The sequence below is a fragment of the Apiospora marii genome (genome assembly GCF_038362585.1).
Source record: "Apiospora marii strain CBS 49790 chromosome Unknown utg000012l_segment0_segment0, whole genome shotgun sequence".
Lineage (NCBI taxonomy): Eukaryota > Fungi > Ascomycota > Sordariomycetes > Amphisphaeriales > Apiosporaceae > Apiospora > Apiospora marii.
The window spans coordinates 20,333-39,212 of record NW_027117383.1 but is presented as its reverse complement, the minus strand read 5'-3'; the positions used below and the strand labels follow the sequence as shown (position 1 = coordinate 39,212).

Sequence of the window (18,880 nt, the reverse complement as noted above, 5' to 3'; positions counted from 1 at the left end):
TACATAATGAGATCCCAATTGAGACAATATATATAACTTTCTTACTGCCGTACAAATTCACTCAATGTCTCATCCACTGCCGGGCGGGCTATTCTTCCAAGGCACCCGCACCTCCCGATCCTCAAAGGGCACGTAGTCCAGCATCTGCCCCCTGACTATAAGCTTGCTAAAGAGGGCCGCCACTGTCTCGACGCCGATCCAGGGGTTGACGAACCGATCCCACAGCCAGTCCGTCCAGGTCGCCCAGGTGACGCCCCGAACCTGGCGTCGGCCGTTGGTATGCAGCCGGCTGGCCTCGAAGCTGCGGATCTGCTGGTACCGGGCGAAGGCGTCCTCGAGCGCTGGTGTATCTGGGTTCGGTTCGGACTGCAGGGTATGGTGCAGCTGGTTGGCCAGCACGGCGGCCGAGTTGATGCCCGTGTTCACGCCCAGGCCCGTCACCGAGGTGGATTTGTGCACGGCATCGCCCGCGAGCACGATACGCTCGTGATACCACTTGTCACAGTACCCTTCCTCCTGGTCCACCATCGCCGCCGTCTCTTTGTCCGTCGCCGCCCATACGTCCCCAAAACGAACTCCCGGCCCGACCATGATGCCTGCCAGCTCTTCGGCCAGGCGGTCTCGGTCCTCGGGGGTGTACCGTGTTGACTCGGCCGTCGGCAAGAACTTGGGCCGTACGATAGCAAAGTGGCCCTTCTTCTCACCGATCATAATTTGCGACGCAATCCCACTGCCACGTGACTGGTAGAAGGTACCCGGCTCGTAGCCGTGACAAGGACGGAAGCACCCGTAGAGGCCTTGGAAGGTGGCAGTCATAGGCCAGCTGTCGGGCGGTGTTTGGCCCAACTGTTGCATGATCTGCCGCGTCTTGCTGTGGACGCCGTCGACGCCGATAAGCACAGTACCCTCTTCTGCACTGCCGTCTCTAAGATGGACCTTGACTCCACTCTCATGGGTTTTGATGTCAACAACGGCGGCATTGGTTCTGACCCGTCCCTTGTCCGGTAGATTCTCGTGGAGGAGAGCAATCAGCTGTGCGCGGGAGAGAACCGCCATCGGGTATGCATGCCTGATTATTAGCTACAAGTGCCTCTACTGCATACGGGATGGCACTCACTGTTCTTGCAACCTCGCCCACAGCGGCGTGGACTTGATGACTCGACCATTGCCAGTCAGCAGATCTTTCATGGTGTGGCTGATCATCAAATCCTTCTTGATCGTCTCGTACAAGCCAATCTGGTCCAGAAGCCTGTGGGTTTGTGGGTACAGGAGAACCCCAGCGCCCTGGTATCGGAGCACTGTTTCATACTGCTCCAGCACAATGTAATCGATATTCGCGCGAGAGAGGGCGTGTGCCAGATACAAGCCCACCGGTCCGGCGCCGACAATGATGGCTCGGAACTTTGTTGGGCTCGGTTCGCCCATTGCATCTACCAGATCTAGGAAGTTGAGGGCCGAGCTTGGTTGGGGAGATACTGATGCCAGCCAGAAAGAAGGAAAGCAGGCTAGGCCGCAGGGGCATTGGGCAGAGCTTTGGAGCCTCAGGCAACCTTTTTCAGTTTTATGTGGATCCTGTACGAGCAGGGGTTGCACTGCAGGCGACCCAGACCAATTGATACCTCCTCGCCAGTGTCACACGAACTAGGGTAAGCCCATGCAGTACTTCGTGGTTTGATGTCCATCTCGGTACTGGTACTTCTTTCTATCTCTTGCATAAGTATGGAGGCTGGTAAGAAAAGTACATGACATTACAAGCCCCCACACCGTTCGGCGACGGTCCCCCAACCAATCATCAACTAAGAATCGACCAGACCAGGTGCGTCGATCGTATCTCAATTTGTTGTTTTGTTGATTTTGACATGATTGCATCCCAGCGTTTGCTGTGACACGAAGACTGGAATGGTGAAGCTGCTGACCTCGATAGACTTCGCAAATGCCGCCGATTTTACCTCAATATTGCTAATTATCTCATCATCCAGAACCTCTCATTCTAGAGGTTCCCAAATGGATTGTCGTGAGAAGAGAAAGTGATAGATATTACTAAGTTTGACACTAGTGTCAAGGTGAACAGGACATTGTCGCCACATGCATGGCCATTGGCGAAAAGGCTTGTGGGCAAAGGAAGTTCACCACACAACAATTGCATGTTATCAAGACGCCTGTTGGCGCTTTACCAAGCCTGCAATCTCTACATATTCTTGTCCTTGACGTGCAGAACATGTGATCAGTCTATTTACACCTGGTTCCTTCACCAGCGCACTGAGTCCATGGATATTCGTTGAGGATGTCACTATCACCTGTCATCGTCGGTTGCTTGTTCCTTCGCGCCCCAGTGTCTGCCCATGCGCTGGGTGTCAAGGTATGCTCCGTGTCAAGCTTCCTATCCATGTCTACTTGCTTCATGAAGAAGACGACCATAACAAGCGTAACGGCCGACAACGCAACGGAAACGCTGAAAACAACCTGAAATCCAAACTTGTATGCGTCGTATATTATGTCACGCTTGACTCCAGGCGGCAAGCTGTGTAGTGTTGGCAAGTATGCCTCGGCGTGAGTGGCGATACTCGGTGGGAGCCCCTCCCAGCGAAGTTTGAGCGCCATCACGTTTTGGAAGGTGGTAGCGCCGATGCCAACGCCGAGAGACATTCCAACCTGACGCGAAAAGGTATACATGGCAGCAGCCTTGCCTTCGTCGCCCGGATTGCAGATTGCCTGGGACGCAAAGTTCTGTGCGTTCAGAATAGCGCCCTGGCCGAGACCCCCGATAATATAAGTGAGAACCCACACAACCGCGCTGTCATTCTTGCGCCACACCATCACCATGCCAGGCGAAATGGCGCCAATGAACCATCCAATCCATACTGGCCAACGATAGTTGCCAAAGCGCGTCACAAGCCTCCCGGTCACCATACCAGAGACAGTAATGACGAAGAGCAGTGGGAGCAACGCCACACCGGCTTGCAAGGCCGTGTATTCCTTGACAGACATGAAATAAAAGGGGCAACTATGAATAATTAGCCTTTTCCATGCCGCATCAAAGCTTTTCACTTACTAATATAGTGCACTATACAACTTGATGATAGTCAGTACTTGCTTTGGACGACAGATGAATGATGGCAGATCACCCAGGCATGCGGGTGGCAGACCGGCGGAATGACTTGTCTGTGTGCTGGCACGCAAGCCCAAAAGCAGTACAAGGTATCAACATACCACGATTCCCTGAGCCACGGCAGCCACATATGTAACGACAGAGCCTGCGTCTTTGAACAAGGACTTTTCAAGGAAGGGATACTTGGCGAGGCGCTGTTCGTAGACACCGGTGATCGCGAGCCCGACGACACCTAGGATAAGCGGTACCAAAGTTGCCGCGCTGTCCCACGCATGCTAGTCCGCACAATCAGTTTGTATTCTCACCACTTTAGTGACTGGAGGGGTTCATACTTGGGTACCACCCCATGAAATAGCAATCAAAGTAGCCGTTCCAGACATGGCGAAAAGTACTCCACCGATCCAATCGATTCGGCCCATCTTCTCCAGTGCCGTCCTCTCCATGGGTTTCAATGTGAGCAGGTAAGGGACAGCTACCAATCCAAATGCACAAATTGGGAACATAAGATAGAAGATCCAGCGCCAAGTCGTCTTCTCAGCGATCGCGCCACCGATAACTGGGCCCAGGCAAAGTCCAAGGGCCCAAAACCCAAGACTAGACATTCATCAGCAGAGGTGCCAGCTCCATACAGACCAGGTCGTCACTTACATGATGGCATACCATCTGGGCCGCCATCTCAGAGGCACGATATCTGTCTGAACCACCAAGCCTAGGGAATGGATACCCCCACCCCCAAACCCCTGGACGCAGCGGCCAGCAAGCAGAGTAGGTATATTATGAGCAACACAGCAGACGATAGTACCGACCGTGAAAATAGAAATTGCAAAGGTGAGACAAACAGGGCGACCGATGACTTCGCTAACGGAACATATAATGGGCATAGTGATAGCGTTGACGAGGAGATACGACGTGCCAATCCAAAAGGCTTCGGTGGTTGAGCCACCAATGTCGTTCACAATTGCCTGCAATTGGGTTGTCAGTTTCAATTCAAGACAGATATACCACAAGAGGGATACTCACTGCTAAAGACGTGACTATGATACTCGCATCGAGCGCGACAATCAGGTTGAGAACTCCAATAGTATATATGATAGCCTTCTGCTGTCTGGACGGAGCCCAATCCACGGTCGATGTAGACTGAGACTCATCAGCCACGACACCTGGCATAGTCTGGACCTCAGCGGGTGCGTGATGTGTCATATTGCCGTCGTCGAAGGCGAACAACGCTGTAAACAAGATGCCTCAACTGGATGAGTGTCTAGTGGAGATTGTGTCGACAACAGGTGATTGGGAAAAGTTCTAACGATTCTCAACAGATAAAATAGTCCTAATCACAACTAAGTCAAGACTGAGGTTTCTACTCATGTTAATTCTACTCGCTTCTCTTCGATTCAAATCGAGTCTCACCTGTATAAGTAAACAAGTAATAGACAAAAACCTCAGAGGGACCCCCTCAGACCCTGTACGCTACTTGGCAATGCCGACGGACATCCCAGACAGATTATCGCTGTTGCATCCTATTCGAGACACTTGCATCTGCCATTGTATCGGACAACTTCAATGCAACTTCTGATGCCAAGAATCATCCCTATGTCTAAGTCAGTAAGGCTGGGTGCGTGGTTACTGACCGGTTGGGGTCCATATTGACAGGTGCATTCATTGGTGTAACGGTGCTAATTGACTTGCTTAGATCTGCATCAAACATCACCGAGTCAAGTACACATGAGGTTTCATGCGTGGAAATTGAAGGTGAACTTGTTAATCCGTCGTTTGACATACGAGCCAACTGCATGCACGTTTCATCGCCAAGCATAGCTTAGATGCCAATGAGAAAAGTCGAAGTGATGTGATATAACTGCGCCATCAACGGAGCATATGCTTCACAGCAGTTTCCGAATGGGAAAGGTGGGTTGGGGGTAGTGTGACGGCCCAGCTCACCTGATGAGGGTTGGTCTTAGGTGTATATCCAACCAATAATGTGTGCAAAAAATTGTGACGGCGGCGGATGTAGGCGTACCTTTGGATACTTATTGAAGTATGTAACGGTCGCATCTTTGCCGATCATGCTGAATAAAACTGCGCCGCGAAGGATCGATTGGCAATGGGATCGGTGACACGACCCAGCCGATGCAAGAAATTGACAGTTTTATCCGGCCTTGGGTACCCTCACCCGTTCCCATCGAATGTCCTTGAGCCAATCGGATGCTATAAAAGAGCCCCACAACGAAATACATCATTGGAGGCGGATCTGCTACTTGCGCAGTTGGTTCTAGTACAAGCACAGCCTCCAAAGGGCGGGCTCTTGTTGGAAATGAATCAAGGCAATTTGTGACGCAATTTTAGATTGCCTCAGCGTTGAGGCAATGCATTCGGCATATGGCCAAGACGTACTCTCTGATCGTAGGGTCATTAGCCGGACATGGTTCATGGCGAGACTTTCGGCTATTTTGCTTGCCTAGCAGCAACCGGCGGCTAGCATCCCATCGCAATGGTTCTTATTGATCGGAGACACTTGGCGTTCATCATCAATTGGAAGTGGCAGACGAAAGCACACCTTTACTAATATGTGTTGTGTCTTATTGGTCCTTGAAGGGGCCACTTGCATAGTGTTACCACTGCAGCTCAGTTGAAATACCAGCCAGGGTGCCACATCAGTTGCTTCGCTGTTCGTAGAATAGGTCCACGAGTAGATTGCATATCTAGCCGCTTGAACCCAGCCTTGATGATTCGATAATGTTCCTCAACGGCATGATGTTGTTACATTCGGTTAGCCCCGTGGCGCGGGCTAAGCCGCCACCTTGCATGCCGGTTGGAGCACAGCAGTAACGGCATTTTACTGGATAGTCACATTCTGGCATCCTAAGGTCTCTACCTAATTATGGTTGGTGATCTAACCTGCATACGCAGATGCATAAAACATTGTGACAGCCGACTAGCCCGCCGCGCGGGGGCCAAGCCACAGCAATTTCTGCAGATCGGAGTACTGTAGCATAAGGTAGTCCCATATGTCGTTTTCTGATCTCATCAGGCTCCGGTGTTTGACGTGTCGGTGAGCCTCGTTGCGTATGTAGAAGCGGGAATTGGTAATGTTGGTACTGAGGCAGGTATAAACAATATTATCGAATACTACATACTTTGTGTGGCATGATGCTTCAGCACTGACTCACACCAGCTGCTGTTTCCGTCCACCCATGATTTGGGCGATCCCTGGCTGACCAATCTTGCCTAAGAGCTCCCCACCGATAGAAACCTGTTCGGCGGCTGTAATGGCCTAGCCTTGCATAGAGCGGGAAATATGCACTTCCACTTCCTACCCGGAGTAACATATGATGTTGAGACGGGAGAGGTTGGCACGCACTCATTACCGCAGTAGTAGCTAACATTGTAGGTGATGATGCATTTCCTTACTGGGAAACTTAGGTCATGGGCGTGCAGTCTTCATCCCACCAACTAATGTAAAATTCGAAAGAGTCGGAGGACTTTATTCATTGAAACTGACATACTAGATCTCCGGAAAATAACCCTGAGAAGTCTTCCATCACTCCATGTAGATCTCAACTACGCATGCTCCATATCCTTCCATCATATCCTAATAAGCGAAACTGTTGATGAATACGGGAGGGACGAGGCTCGCCTCGACAGGTGCCCTAAGCCATTGTGTGCACGTGTGAAGTAGTAGATACACTCGTCCGGTCCGTAGCCATGAGGTCTCGAAATTCAGCGTCACTCACGACGGTTGCCTTCTGTTGTCCGTTGGCCCCCCCGCCAATCGTGACGATTTGCCTAGCAGTGGGTGCTTTTTCCGCAGGCACTTTGGCAGCCGGACGTAGCCAGGTCTCGAGGCGTGCACACCAAGGCTTGGTACGGACGTGGTTGAATACCTTTGGTACACTAGGCAGGCAGACTACAAGGAAGGCAGCGGGGAGTTGCGCGGTACCCCAGAACGACATGTACGATAGCTGATGAGTGACATCCACCTGAGACTGCCAAAGCCGGACATTGTAGTAGACGCGAACGGCTGATGTAACGCATGCACTAAATCAATGGTCAACCAAACGACAATGTGTTGCCAGACGGACGGAGTAGAGGAGATCCAGGTTCGTAGTACTCACAATACTCCAATAGCAAACAAGGCGCAGAGCCCTACGATTTTCGATCGGGGTAGATTCAGTTTTGTCACTACTCCCTGCGGAATACACAAGATTGCCAGGTCTGAGACAAGACACACAACGGCGCCAGAGACGTTTACTGCAAATATGTCGATGCAGTGGCCTTCCATGATGGTCTTATCCCACCACTTCTCCCGCGGAGAGCAAGAAAAAATCTGGAGGAATGTGAAGGCAACATAATATACAATATTGGTGTAGAGGAGGACATGTGATGCCCAGAACGTGAAGTTGCGGGAGCCGTGCGGAACGAAGACACGAAGATATTGCAAGAGGATGGTGATCTTGAGTAATAGAACAAGAATTCCCCAGATGACCAGAAGCGTGTATTGAAGCTGTCAAAAGTAAGTAAGACAAATTCGGACAAGCCCGGGAGCAATACTTACGAAGAGATATCGACCAAACTGTCTGAATGTGATATCCCGCTGATGGACGCCCATAGGTGCCCGCGCAAGCAGGACTCCCACTGGTTGAAAAGCCCCCGTGTAAACTATCTTGAAGGATGTAAGTAGGTCTAGGTCCCCATGCTTGGGCAGAAAGGTCAAATATAACGATAGGCATCAGCTTACCCAAGCGACTGCTACGACACAGCTCTCCAGGTCCTTCTTGCGGTCGATCCAAACTTGTGCATATGCCTTGATGAAGAACATGATTGTAGACAAAGCATACAAGCCATGTAAAGCACATTCTGCGCTGAAGGCCACGCTTGACGGATTGACAAAGTTTGGCTTCACGTTTGGCGGAGGAGACGAGGCTGGGAGGTTGAGCATCTTCTCCCGAGCCTCAGGAGATAGAGGGGAGGTAGCCATGATGGCAAGGTTGATAGCAAACTTTTTGTTAGTAGTGATTGAACAGCCAACTTGTCTCGTGAATGAGAAGCTTAGTAGAAGGGACATTACAGAGACAATTCCAAGCTGCAATTATAGACATATAGCTTCTACATTCTCATCACACGGAGACACTTTTTGTAAGTCTGCACGAAGAACAGTGCATATCGCTATAAAGGGTGGGATGAAAACCACCGTTCTCGCCCAGCTGAGGAGCTACCCCGCGGATCGCGCATATACGAGATACGTTACATCGTGACAAGCTTAGGGCTTGTCAATCGGCAAGATTTCGGCGATGTTGGTTACTAAATGGTTGGTTGGTTGGTGGTTGGTGGTTGCTTGTGGTATCACTGCAGGCTTTGCGTTGCAATGTACCGATGCAGATTACGGGGGCGAAAGGCCAACATTTGGGGAACATTCCTGCACCGTACTATGAAGTAGATCTATTAATAGCCTAGCCTTAGGTCCAACGTGTTTCCCACTTCGTCTTGCCTTGTGCCCCAAACCCGACAGCTGTTTCTACCTTTCTACAATCCTTTTCATCAAGGTGGTATCAATCCGACCTTGCAACGACCATTCATTTGCAAAACGGGACGTTTCTCGTGTTGTGCTCGTCTCACGTTTCTCTACACAGAGCGCTGTCGGGACATTGCCGTTTCGCTCAACGGCCAATCATCATCGTTGACAGTCACGGGTCACAAAACAAAGTCTATCGTGTTCTCCTTCTCCCTGTTCATCATGGCGCTCCAGGGCTTCGTCCAACTAGGGCCAAACGTCTTTCTGTACACGCCCCCAAACCATCAAGGCCGCGATCTTGTAATCCTATGCACATGGATGGGTGCGGCCGATAAGCACATCGAGAAATACACGGATATCTACCGCCAGAAGGCCCCGACCGCTAAGATTCTGCTGCTCAAGTCTGTGGTAGGAAGTATGATCAGCTCCTATTCGAGCCAACGGCGCGCCCTCAGACCAGCTCAACAAGCAATTTGCCGGGTCTTACAAGAGCGCTCTGGTGACGCAAGCGAGAAGCCACGAATCCTACTACAAATGATGTCGAACGGAGGGGCCAACTCAGCAACAAACCTGCTGGTTGACCTGGAACAAGAGTTGAGGGCGCCTCTCCCCATCATCGGCCTGGTCTGCGACAGCACACCAAATACCTCGTCTTACACGAACACATGTAATGCCTTCATGTATTCTTTCCCCTGGGGGTTCCCTATCAACCTGATCACCACGGCATTTGTGCACGTTACCATCACTCTGCTCTACCTCTGGATCGCCATTGGAAATGAAGCCCCCGAAGACTATTGGCGAAGGTCAGTCTTGGATGAGAAGCTTCTTACCTGCAAGCAAGTATGCTACATTGCATCCAAGGCCGACAAGTTGACTCAGTGGAAAGACGTTGTATCCCATGCAGCAGAGGCCCGCCAAAGGGGTTGGGCGACCAAAGAGATCATCGTCGACGACACCCCGCACTGCAACCACATCAGCAAGCACGAGGACACTTATAGCAATGCTGTCCGAGATGTGTGGGAGGGTTGAGCTCCAAGGGGTATTGGAAAACCACGAGCTCTGCTGATGTGGCGTCGGGACCTTGGCTTTGGCCGATTTTCAGTTAGGACTTAGGTTCCTAATACGAAGAGAACGCTGAAATTTTGCAATTCGGAAATGATTACTAGTTTTGCGATTATTTAGATAGAAAGATACTTCCTTTGATGATATGTCGAATTATCTAATGACCCTTTCACCTCCCCAATATCAACGCAACACCCGAGAGACGATGATTTCGCCACACTGTTGTAAATACATTATCAATGAGATGAATCTATGTTTCGCTTCGCTTTTGCGCCTCGATTCTGTATTCCTTGCTCAATTGATCAATCGTTAGATGATGCCAAGGCCAAAACACTGTTGGCCTCAGCCTGACTACACGTCCGAGGTAAGCGCCTGTGTTTGTGAGGGGAAACTGCTTTTTCGGGAAAGGGGGGTAGGAGTGGCTTCGTACCGCATTACGGACCCATGATGACCACACCTCCCGAGTCAATATTATGCAGTTGCCATGTAACGGTCATGCAGTGTTACATGGCGACTGCATCCGGCGCTTAGATGAGGGGTCGCATTTTATGGTTGAAGATCATAGCCGGGCGTAACGCCGCTATCACGTATTGAGGTATGTACAACGTACATAGCCTTACTTCCAAGATGACTTACGAGTACAGTACCTGGATTCCATCGGATGTATTGCGACACAAAGACCCCAATTCGAATCTGGGTATTGTTGACAAATGTACACGATACTATGTAGATGATGTTGGTTATTCGTATGAGCATAACTCGTGTAGCTATAAGAAGAATGCAGTAGAGCCTTTCGAGACAGAACAGGAGAATGTTTCAATAATCCTGTTTACATTCATGTGTGTCAGCCAAGAGGATTGCCCACTTTGCCCGCGCTGCGTCCAATCCTGATCTACCAACCATCGCCATGGAGCGCGACATTACCACTCCTATTGCCGTTATTGGCATGTCATTCCAGCTACCTGGTGGTGCTGCATCACCCGACACTCTCTGGTCTATGATGCTGGAGAAGCGATGTGCCTCAAGCGACTTCCCTGACGATCGACTTGGAGGTGCAGCGCTCCATCATCCAGACCAGTCTCGTGGAGACAGCGTAAGCCTCAAGAACTAGAGATAGAAAGTGTTACAGCATTAATAAATCTGACTTTCTAAAGGTGCCATTGAAAGGGGGTCATTTCGTCGACCAAGAACTAGGGGCATTCGACGCGCCGTTCTTTTCGATTTCTGCCCTAGAGGCGGAAGCAATGGACCCGATGTCGAGGGCACTGCTCGAAACAACGTATAGAGCACTAGAGAATGGTATTTAGTCCCCTGAAGACCCAAAACATTTACGCTAATATTGAAACCAGCTGGCGAGTCGATGGAAGCCATTTCAGGAAGTAAGACGTCAGTTTATACGGGAAATCTTGCTGATGACTACAAGTTTGTCTTTGGGCAAGACATCGAACAAAATTCCAAGTATGGAACGGTCGGCATGACAGGCTTGTTGTCAGGACGGTTGAGCTGGTTCTTCAATCTCAGGGGCCCAGCCCTAACGGTGGACACAGCTTGTTCAAGCAGCCTGGTTGCCCTAGATCTGGGCTGCCAAAGCCTTCTGGCATCTACATCTGACATGGTCAGTAGGACGGATATCTTGTAGGAGTCGCGCTGACGAGATCTTATACCTAGGCCATTGTGACGGGCTGTAGCCTCCTGTTTGCGCCCAACTTCTTTCACTTGCTTTCCAACATGGGGATGTTGTCACCGAACAGCAAGTGCTTCAGCTTTGACCACCGTGCCAACGGCTATGGAAGGGGCGAAGGCATCGCTGCCCTGATCTTGAAGCGTCTGCCGGACGCGCTGCGAGACAACGACACGATTCGCGCTGTCATCCGCTCGACAGGGGTGAACTATGATGGACGTACTCCTGGAGTTACGCAGCCGAACGGAGCATCGCAGCTCTCACTCATCCAGGAGACCTACAAGAAAGCTGGTCTTAGCATGCTACCTACGAGATATTTGGAGGCTCATGGAACTGGGTAAGTCAGGTCTTTACATTTCACAATGCCATGAACGGATTAAGCTGATTCCATGTATGACAACAGTACACCCGTCGGCGATGTTATCGAAACGGCCGCTATTGGGGCTGCTTTCCAGGAATCAAGATCGTTGGATGACCCTTTGTACATGTGAGTAAATCCGCTGGCTTCACATCCGCACACCCAATGCCCTTAGACAGGGTACAGCCAAGGCGCATTTATTATGTCCACAGTATCCGGATGCTAGGCTAATGAACATCTTCTAGAGGGTCTGTAAAGTCCAACATTGGCCACGCGGAAGGCGCCAGTGGGCTTGCGTCGGTGATCAAAGCGATTCTTACTCTTGAAAATGGTCTGATTCCACCCAATGCCAACTTCGAGATATTGAACCCCAACATCGCAGCAGACCAGTTGAAAATCAAGGTATGAGCAGTTTACATCCTGATCGCTTACTCCGTCCTCACAAATTTCCTAGGTTGCAGAGCATGCGACTCACTGGCCGGCGGTCGGGCTGCGCAGAGCTTCCGTGAACTCCTTTGGTGCAAGCGGAACTAATGCTCATGCCATACTTGACGATGCGCTCCATTACCTCCGTCAGCGGAGTCTGATAGGTCACCACTGTACGCGAGAAGTACCAGCACTAGCGGCAGCTTCATCTCTGAATGACATCACTCCCACTCAGACACCTCCACCCGATAGCCCCGATGGCTCATCGCACCAAGTAGGATATGCTGATCTCCCACGCCTGATCATCTTGACTGCGTTCGACAAGCCAGCTCTGGGACGTGTTCTTAATCTTCACTCACTTTGGATGGAGAAGAACAAGTCGGCAGTCCATGCGTACCCCGAGTTTCTGCGTGATTTGGCATACACCCTCCTTGAACGTAGGAGTCTTTTGCGATATCGGACCTTTGCTGTAATTGACAAGCAAGACGCCATCCAATCAGGAGGATACTTCCCTCCCGCTGTCCGCTCAATGACGAAGCCTCGGACAGCATTCGTCTTCACGGGCCAGGGTGCACAATGGGCCGGTATGGGGCGAGATATGTTTCAATTTCCCGTCTTCTATGACACTATAAGGGAAGCCGATGCATACTTGAGGGAGATTGGGGTTGGATGGGATCTCATAGGTAAGTGCGCCGCCTTCATTGTAAATTGGACGTTGGGCTGACTATTGAAAGACTTGCTTAGCAGTACGAACCACAAGTCAAGTCTGGATCACCCGGTTTTGAGCCAGACACTCTGTACAGTCATCCAATTGGCACTGTGCGACCTTTACCGCGCCCTTCAAATTCAACCATCCGTTGTTGTCGGACACTCCTCCGGGGAGATTGCTGCTGCGTAAGTTGAAATGGCCTTAGATGCGGAACGTGGTAGACTAATGCTCGTAGATACTGTACTGGAGCAATATCGCGAGAAACTGCCATCCGGCTCGCCTATTTCCGTGGAGTTCAGGCTGCGGAAACAAGCCAGAAGCTATCGGGGGGCATGATGGCGGTGGCTATGGCTGCTTCGGACATGGCGCCGTTGCTGGAAAGTGTGGCTACGCCCCATCACTCTCTGACCCTGGCATGTATCAACAGCCCCGCAAGCGTCACAATATCCGGAGACACGGGCCAACTAGAGGAGCTGGCCAAGTTACTGGACAAACGCCAGGTCTTCCATCGCCGCTTGCGCGTCAATGTCGCGTACCACTCACCGATTATGGGCATGGTATCCATGGCATATCAACGGGATATTGGGAAACTTACGCCTGGAGCCATCGGCACAGCAACCAAGACAGAGGCTGGGCCCGTAATGATCTCTTCAGTCACCGGCCAAACTGTGGATGCAGCGACACTGCGCCAAGCTGAGTACTGGGCACAAAACATTATGCAGCCAGTACTGTTCTCCGATGCCATATCTTACATTTGGTCCTCCAATATCATGGCGAACAACGACTCACCTGAAAGCATGTCGAAAAGTACGGCCATAGACGTGTTAGTTGAGATCGGTCCCCACTCGGCACTGGAGTCTCCCATTCGCGAGATCCTCCAGACACACTCAACCGCAGCGGGTGCTTCGTATTACTCTTCAATGAAGCGGCATGTCCCTAGTTTGAGGCATTTCTTGACCACACTGGGGTACCTCTCATGTCAAGGAGTCAACATCAATTTTGCGCCCGTGAATGCTATTGGCATTTCCCACAATCATAACCGCCTCGGAAAAGTGGTCGAAACTTTACCCGAATATCCCTTTGACCACTCTTGCACCTATCTGCCGACTGGCCGACTGGGGAGATGTTTTCGGTTTCGCAGACATGGCAAGCTCGACCTGCTCGGCAAACCTGTAGTCGACTGGAATCCTTTGCAACCCCGATGGAGAAATTTCTTGAAACTGTCCGAGCTTCCCTGGGTCAAGGACCACAAGGTATGCAATGAGCAATACCCAAGCACAGATTTTCGCTAATCTCGGCCATTTAGATCAATGACACGGTCATCTACCCAGCCGTAGGGGTGCTGGTCATGGCTATTGAAGCAGCCAACCAACTCGCCGACCCAGCCCGTACGGTCAAGGGCTTCAAGCTCACAAATACCTACTTCAAGGTAGCTTTGGCCATTCCTGCCAGCGCGCAAGGGATAGAAACCCAGATGGTTTTCAATCTTCCTCCCGGGAGCTCCGAGTCGAACAGCACGTCTTGGAGATTCCAGCTCTTTTCCCTACGACGGCACGCAATGGCAAGAACATAGCTACGGTATAGTACATATCGACTACGCGCGACGCCCGAACTCCCTCGAGGGATCCGAGGACATGGAGAGACTGCAACATGCCCGGGGCATTTACAATGCCGTCAGCCAATCGGCAGTCTTGAAAAGAACAAAGGGCGAGTTTTATGACTCGGCGTTCAAGTCGGGCTACACATTTGGGCCTGCATTCAGAGCAATGGATGACGTTACTTACAGCGATCGGCCCAGTCGTCATGCTACCGCCAGTATCAACTGTTATGACTGGAAGGATGATGACGGCAGGAACCACTTCCAGGAACATGTTGTACACCCAGTCACACTTGACGGCATCCTTCAAGCGAGTATCGCAGCATTCAGCAGGGCTGGCGAGGATGTCACGTCCACTGCCGTGCCAGCTGAGATCGAATACATTTGGGTTTCAAGGGATGGCCTGAGTAGACCAGGCACAGACATGGTCAGATCAGTTGGAACTTTCATCCATCGTGGCAATGTGGGTTACGAAACCTCTGTCATTGCGCTCGACAGTTCGCTGTCGAGAGTCACACTCGATGCCAAGGGGATCAAGACGCGGTTCGTTACTGGGGTTGCCCCTGCGCAAGACCCATCGCGACACCATCATCTATGTTACGGCATCGAGTGGAGGCCCGACATAGACATGCTGAGACTCACCACTCATCGCTTGGCCACCATTGTGCAGACGCAGGAAGTCGAGTGCGAGGGGAGTCTGGGAGGGGCTGATAGGCTCCTTGTAGACTTCTTAGGCCTCTTGGCCTTCAAAAAGCCCAATATGCGGATTCTTCATGTCGCCGATCCTGATAGAGATTTCAGGGCTGATCCCATCCTTAGAGGGCTTTTTCACTCCCAGCAGGGGGGGACTGGCCCGGTTTTGCCCTGCTCGGAATTTTCCCACAGCTCCTCGGCGCTTCAAGTCGGGGACAAGGACAGTTATGATCTTGTTATTGACACGTGTGTAAGTGATTCACAAACCTCCCTACACCCTGAGACAAGTTGACCATTGAGACTTACTCCTGACATAGGGATATATGCCAGAAGCCCTTGACAACACTCATCGAATACTGGAACCGTGAGTTGATCCTGTCTTTTGCCTATGTAAGTTTTCTGACATCTGCAGAGGTGGAAAGCTTGCCCTACTTGTCGGGCCCAGCCCGTTGCATAAGGAAACAGAGAACGTCAACGGATACTATACGGATGACAGCGCATTTCATCAACTTTCGTCCACGCATAAGAAAGAACAGAGTCCTGAAATACGGGAATCGTCCTGTAAACAACTCCAACATGCCCTTGAGCAAGCAGGGTTTATTGATGTACTGCTTTCTTTCACCGACACAACGAGTCCGTCGTTACTGGTTACCGCGTCAAAGCCCCGCAAAGCCGTTTTATCACGAACGAGAATAAACTTCATTCTTGTGATTGAAGCGACTCCGTTTCAGGAGGAGCTAGCGAGGATCTTGAGCGTTAACTTGGGACGCGTTGCTCTGATGTGCACGACATGTTACTTGGACCAACTCACCATGGCGGGCGAGGAGGATCCCCCACGAGTTCTCGTCTTCCTCTCCGAGTTGGAGCGTCCCCTCCTTGCAAGTCTCTCACGAGAGGTATTTCCGAAACTACGGGATGCTCTAATTTCCACGAAGGGTCTTCTTTGGTTGACCGGCCGAGATGAGGGAGGCCTATTCCCACCTTACAGTGGAATGGCCGACGGTTTGACACGGGTCCTTCGCTCCGAGAACGGACACGCAGTCATTGTGACTGCCGCGCTCGCGAATGCTTCCGTCCCTGACCACGCGTTGCAAATATTTTCTCTGATCCAGGCTACGGATTTTGGGACGACCAATCAAGACTACGAGACGTCATATCTTCAAGTCGATGGTAATCTCCACATAGGGCGCCTGAGACCGATGGCGAACTTCTCTCAAATCATTTCCAGCAAGTCGTCGCCATACCAGGCTAGAAGCCTCCCAATCCGGGAGGCGCCCCCCCTCAGGCTGAAGATTGAAACCCCCGGCCTGATTGACAGCCTGTATTTCGACCACGATCTGTCAGCTGAAGAACCCCTGGCCCCAGGCTGGGTTGAGATCCGAGTTGTTGCTGTAGGGTTGAACTTCAAAGACCTGCTCCTCGCGCTAGGAAGAGAGAACGGCACCACGTTCGGTAACGAGTGTGCCGGGGTTGTGCGCCGAACGGGAAGCAACACGCCTTTCCAGATCGGTGACAGAGTCTGCGTTTTCTCCTCAACTGCATTCTCCACATATACCAGGGCGAGGGCCGAGAATATTGCCCGAGTCCCCGATGATGTCTCCCTTGCCCATGCTGCAGCCGTGCCGGTACAGTTCGTCACGGCGTGGCATGCCATTCATAACGCCGCCAGGATGCAGAAGGGTGAAAGCATACTGATCCACTCAGCCGCGGGCGGGACTGGCCAAGCGGCTTTGCAGATAGCGCAGCTGCTAGGTTGTGACATCTTTGCAACGGTCGGATCTGAGGATAAGAAGCGATTCCTCATCAGCCGTTATGGTATTTGCGAGGATCACATCTTCTACAGCCGCAACGTGGCTTTTGCGCAGGGCATCCTTCGGCTAACCAATGGCCGAGGCGTTGATGTCATCATCAATTCCTTGTCTGGTGATGAGCTGTTTGCTTCTTGGGATATCATTGCCCCACACGGCCGATTTATCGAATTGGGGAAGAAAGACATTGCAGCCAATAGTGGCCTTCCCATGCGACCCTTTCTGCGGCGCGCCACATTCGCCGCTCTGGAGATCGGCGACACGGCGGCCGACTTTGGCATCCTAGGCAAAGATATCATCGACCACGTGCTGGGGATGTTCTCCCAAGGGACTTTGCGTCCAGTGGAATATTTTGAGGTATTACCAATATCGCGTCTTACAGAAGGCATGCGTGCCCTTCAGTCAGGGCAGAGTATGGGGAAGATTGTGTTTGATATGGAAGACGATGCTTCTGTACCCGTAGGTATCCCTTCGAACACTATTCTTGCTGAATCTACTTCATGCTAAAGGCATCCAAAACAGGTCCGCATCCGGTCTCAGTCGGCCTGGCGCCTAGATGGTAGCAAAACATATGTCATTGCTGGTGGTACTGGTGGCCTCGGTATGATGATCGCCGAGTGGATGGTAAAGCATAAAGGTGCCCGGCACCTGCTTTTACTGTCGCGATCTGGCATCAAACACGGAGCAATCGACATCGCGTGTAATGTCAAAGGCCTTCGTGGATTCGGAGCTGTGATCGAAGCACCCGAATGTGATATCACCAATATCGATGCGCTGCGTGGCGTCATCGAGAAATACCGATGCTCGATGCCCCCTATCGCTGGCTGTATCCAAGCATCCATGGTGTTGAAGGTTTGTCCCCCCAATCCCACAAAGGATGTCAGAGTTGTCTGGTAATCTAGAAAGCGAGAGTCTGACGAGACTTAGGACACCGTCTTCGCGAATATGTCTTACGGGGATTGGCTAGCAAGTACTGACCCAAAGGTTCGCGGCTCCTGGAACCTCCATACTGTGCTACCTGACGGACTTGATTTCTTCATCCTACTCTCATCGATTGCTGGCGTAGTAGGCTCCGCTGGCCAGGCCAACTACGCGGCGGGAAACGCATACATGGATGCCTTGGCACATTACCGGAATGCCCTTGGAGAGCGGGCGGTGGCTCTAGATGTCGGAGCAATGTTGGACCGCGGCTTCCTAGCCAAGAACGAGACACTTCGTGATCGCATACTATCTGCAGGACTCCTCCGAGGCATCTCATCTTCGGAACTCCTCAACCTACTTGACCACCTTTGCGACCCTGCAAGCTCTGTTCCACGCCAGCAGACAACGCAAGTAACAATCGGCCTGTCTCCTGCACCGGAGCTGAGGACCGCCTGCCGGCAGTCCCGTAGCCCACTACTCTCGCTCCCCTTCTACCAACACATCTTTATTGGTGCCGCCAAATCCAATGAACAGGCCAATGGGGACGACAGCCCAGAAGCTCAGCGCAGACGGGATTTCGTGTCCGCCAAGTCGCTCCCCGGGGCCGGCATCATCGTCTCCCAGGCATTGCTGCAACGCTTGGTAGCCATGACACCTGGCCTACGAGACCGCATTGATACTAAGCACCTAGACGAGCCTATACAGACTTTTGGCGTCGACTCTTTACAAGCCATTGAACTGCGCAGCTGGTTTGCCCAAGAGTTTGCAGCTGACGTGCCAATATTCGTCATACTTGGTGAAGAGACACTGGCTTCCATTGGACTCTTGGTAGCCAGGAAGAGCAGACTGCGGACGTCTGAGGGCGTGAACGAAATATGTAGATAGATAAATACCGTCAATCCATTTAAGACGTGGCCATAGCTAAGGAGACCCCACCTCAGCAGTCTTGATTTATGAGGCTTAAAATCACTCGGTGACTGGCGACTACGAATAGCACTACCGCTTGG

The 18,880-nt window shown here is 51.5% G+C and overlaps 5 protein-coding genes across 5 annotated transcripts; 2 read left to right on the top strand and 3 right to left on the bottom strand.

The window, feature by feature from the left end:
* Positions 1 to 69: 69 nt before the first annotated feature.
* On the bottom strand, positions 70 to 1,425 carry PG985_014796 (uncharacterized protein; the record flags this gene model as incomplete). Its single annotated transcript, XM_066834562.1, has 2 exons — positions 70 to 1,069; positions 1,118 to 1,425. The coding sequence occupies 2 exons, from the start codon at positions 1,423 to 1,425 to the stop codon at positions 70 to 72; spliced, it is 1,308 nt and encodes a 435-aa protein (XP_066677172.1).
* Positions 1,426 to 2,229: 804 nt separating this feature from the next.
* PG985_014795 (efflux pump antibiotic resistance) lies at positions 2,230 to 3,552 on the bottom strand (the record flags this gene model as incomplete). The annotated part of the gene is made up of 3 exons (XM_066834561.1): positions 2,230 to 2,976; positions 3,211 to 3,384; positions 3,442 to 3,552. 3 exons carry the CDS (start codon positions 3,550 to 3,552, stop codon positions 2,230 to 2,232), a joined length of 1,032 nt encoding a protein of 343 aa, XP_066677171.1.
* A 3,204-nt stretch (positions 3,553 to 6,756) lies between these two features.
* Positions 6,757 to 8,084, bottom strand: PG985_014794 (uncharacterized protein; the record flags this gene model as incomplete). The annotated part of the gene is made up of 4 exons (XM_066834560.1): positions 6,757 to 7,144; positions 7,222 to 7,610; positions 7,662 to 7,769; positions 7,845 to 8,084. 4 exons carry the CDS (start codon positions 8,082 to 8,084, stop codon positions 6,757 to 6,759), a joined length of 1,125 nt encoding a protein of 374 aa, XP_066677170.1.
* A 756-nt stretch (positions 8,085 to 8,840) lies between these two features.
* PG985_014793 (uncharacterized protein) lies at positions 8,841 to 9,647 on the top strand (the record flags this gene model as incomplete). Its single annotated transcript, XM_066834559.1, has 1 exon — positions 8,841 to 9,647. One exon carries the CDS (start codon positions 8,841 to 8,843, stop codon positions 9,645 to 9,647), a length of 807 nt encoding a protein of 268 aa, XP_066677169.1.
* Positions 9,648 to 10,587: 940 nt separating this feature from the next.
* PG985_014792 (uncharacterized protein) lies at positions 10,588 to 18,749 on the top strand (the record flags this gene model as incomplete). The annotated part of the gene is made up of 15 exons (XM_066834558.1): positions 10,588 to 10,773; positions 10,835 to 10,979; positions 11,030 to 11,295; positions 11,349 to 11,698; positions 11,765 to 11,848; positions 11,965 to 12,121; positions 12,174 to 12,828; positions 12,880 to 13,039; positions 13,090 to 14,107; positions 14,161 to 14,283; positions 14,321 to 15,394; positions 15,462 to 15,508; positions 15,557 to 17,411; positions 17,475 to 17,804; positions 17,880 to 18,749. Coding segments are annotated over 15 exons (7,320 nt in total), but the record flags the coding sequence as incomplete, so codon positions are not given.
* Positions 18,750 to 18,880: the final 131 nt, after the last annotated feature.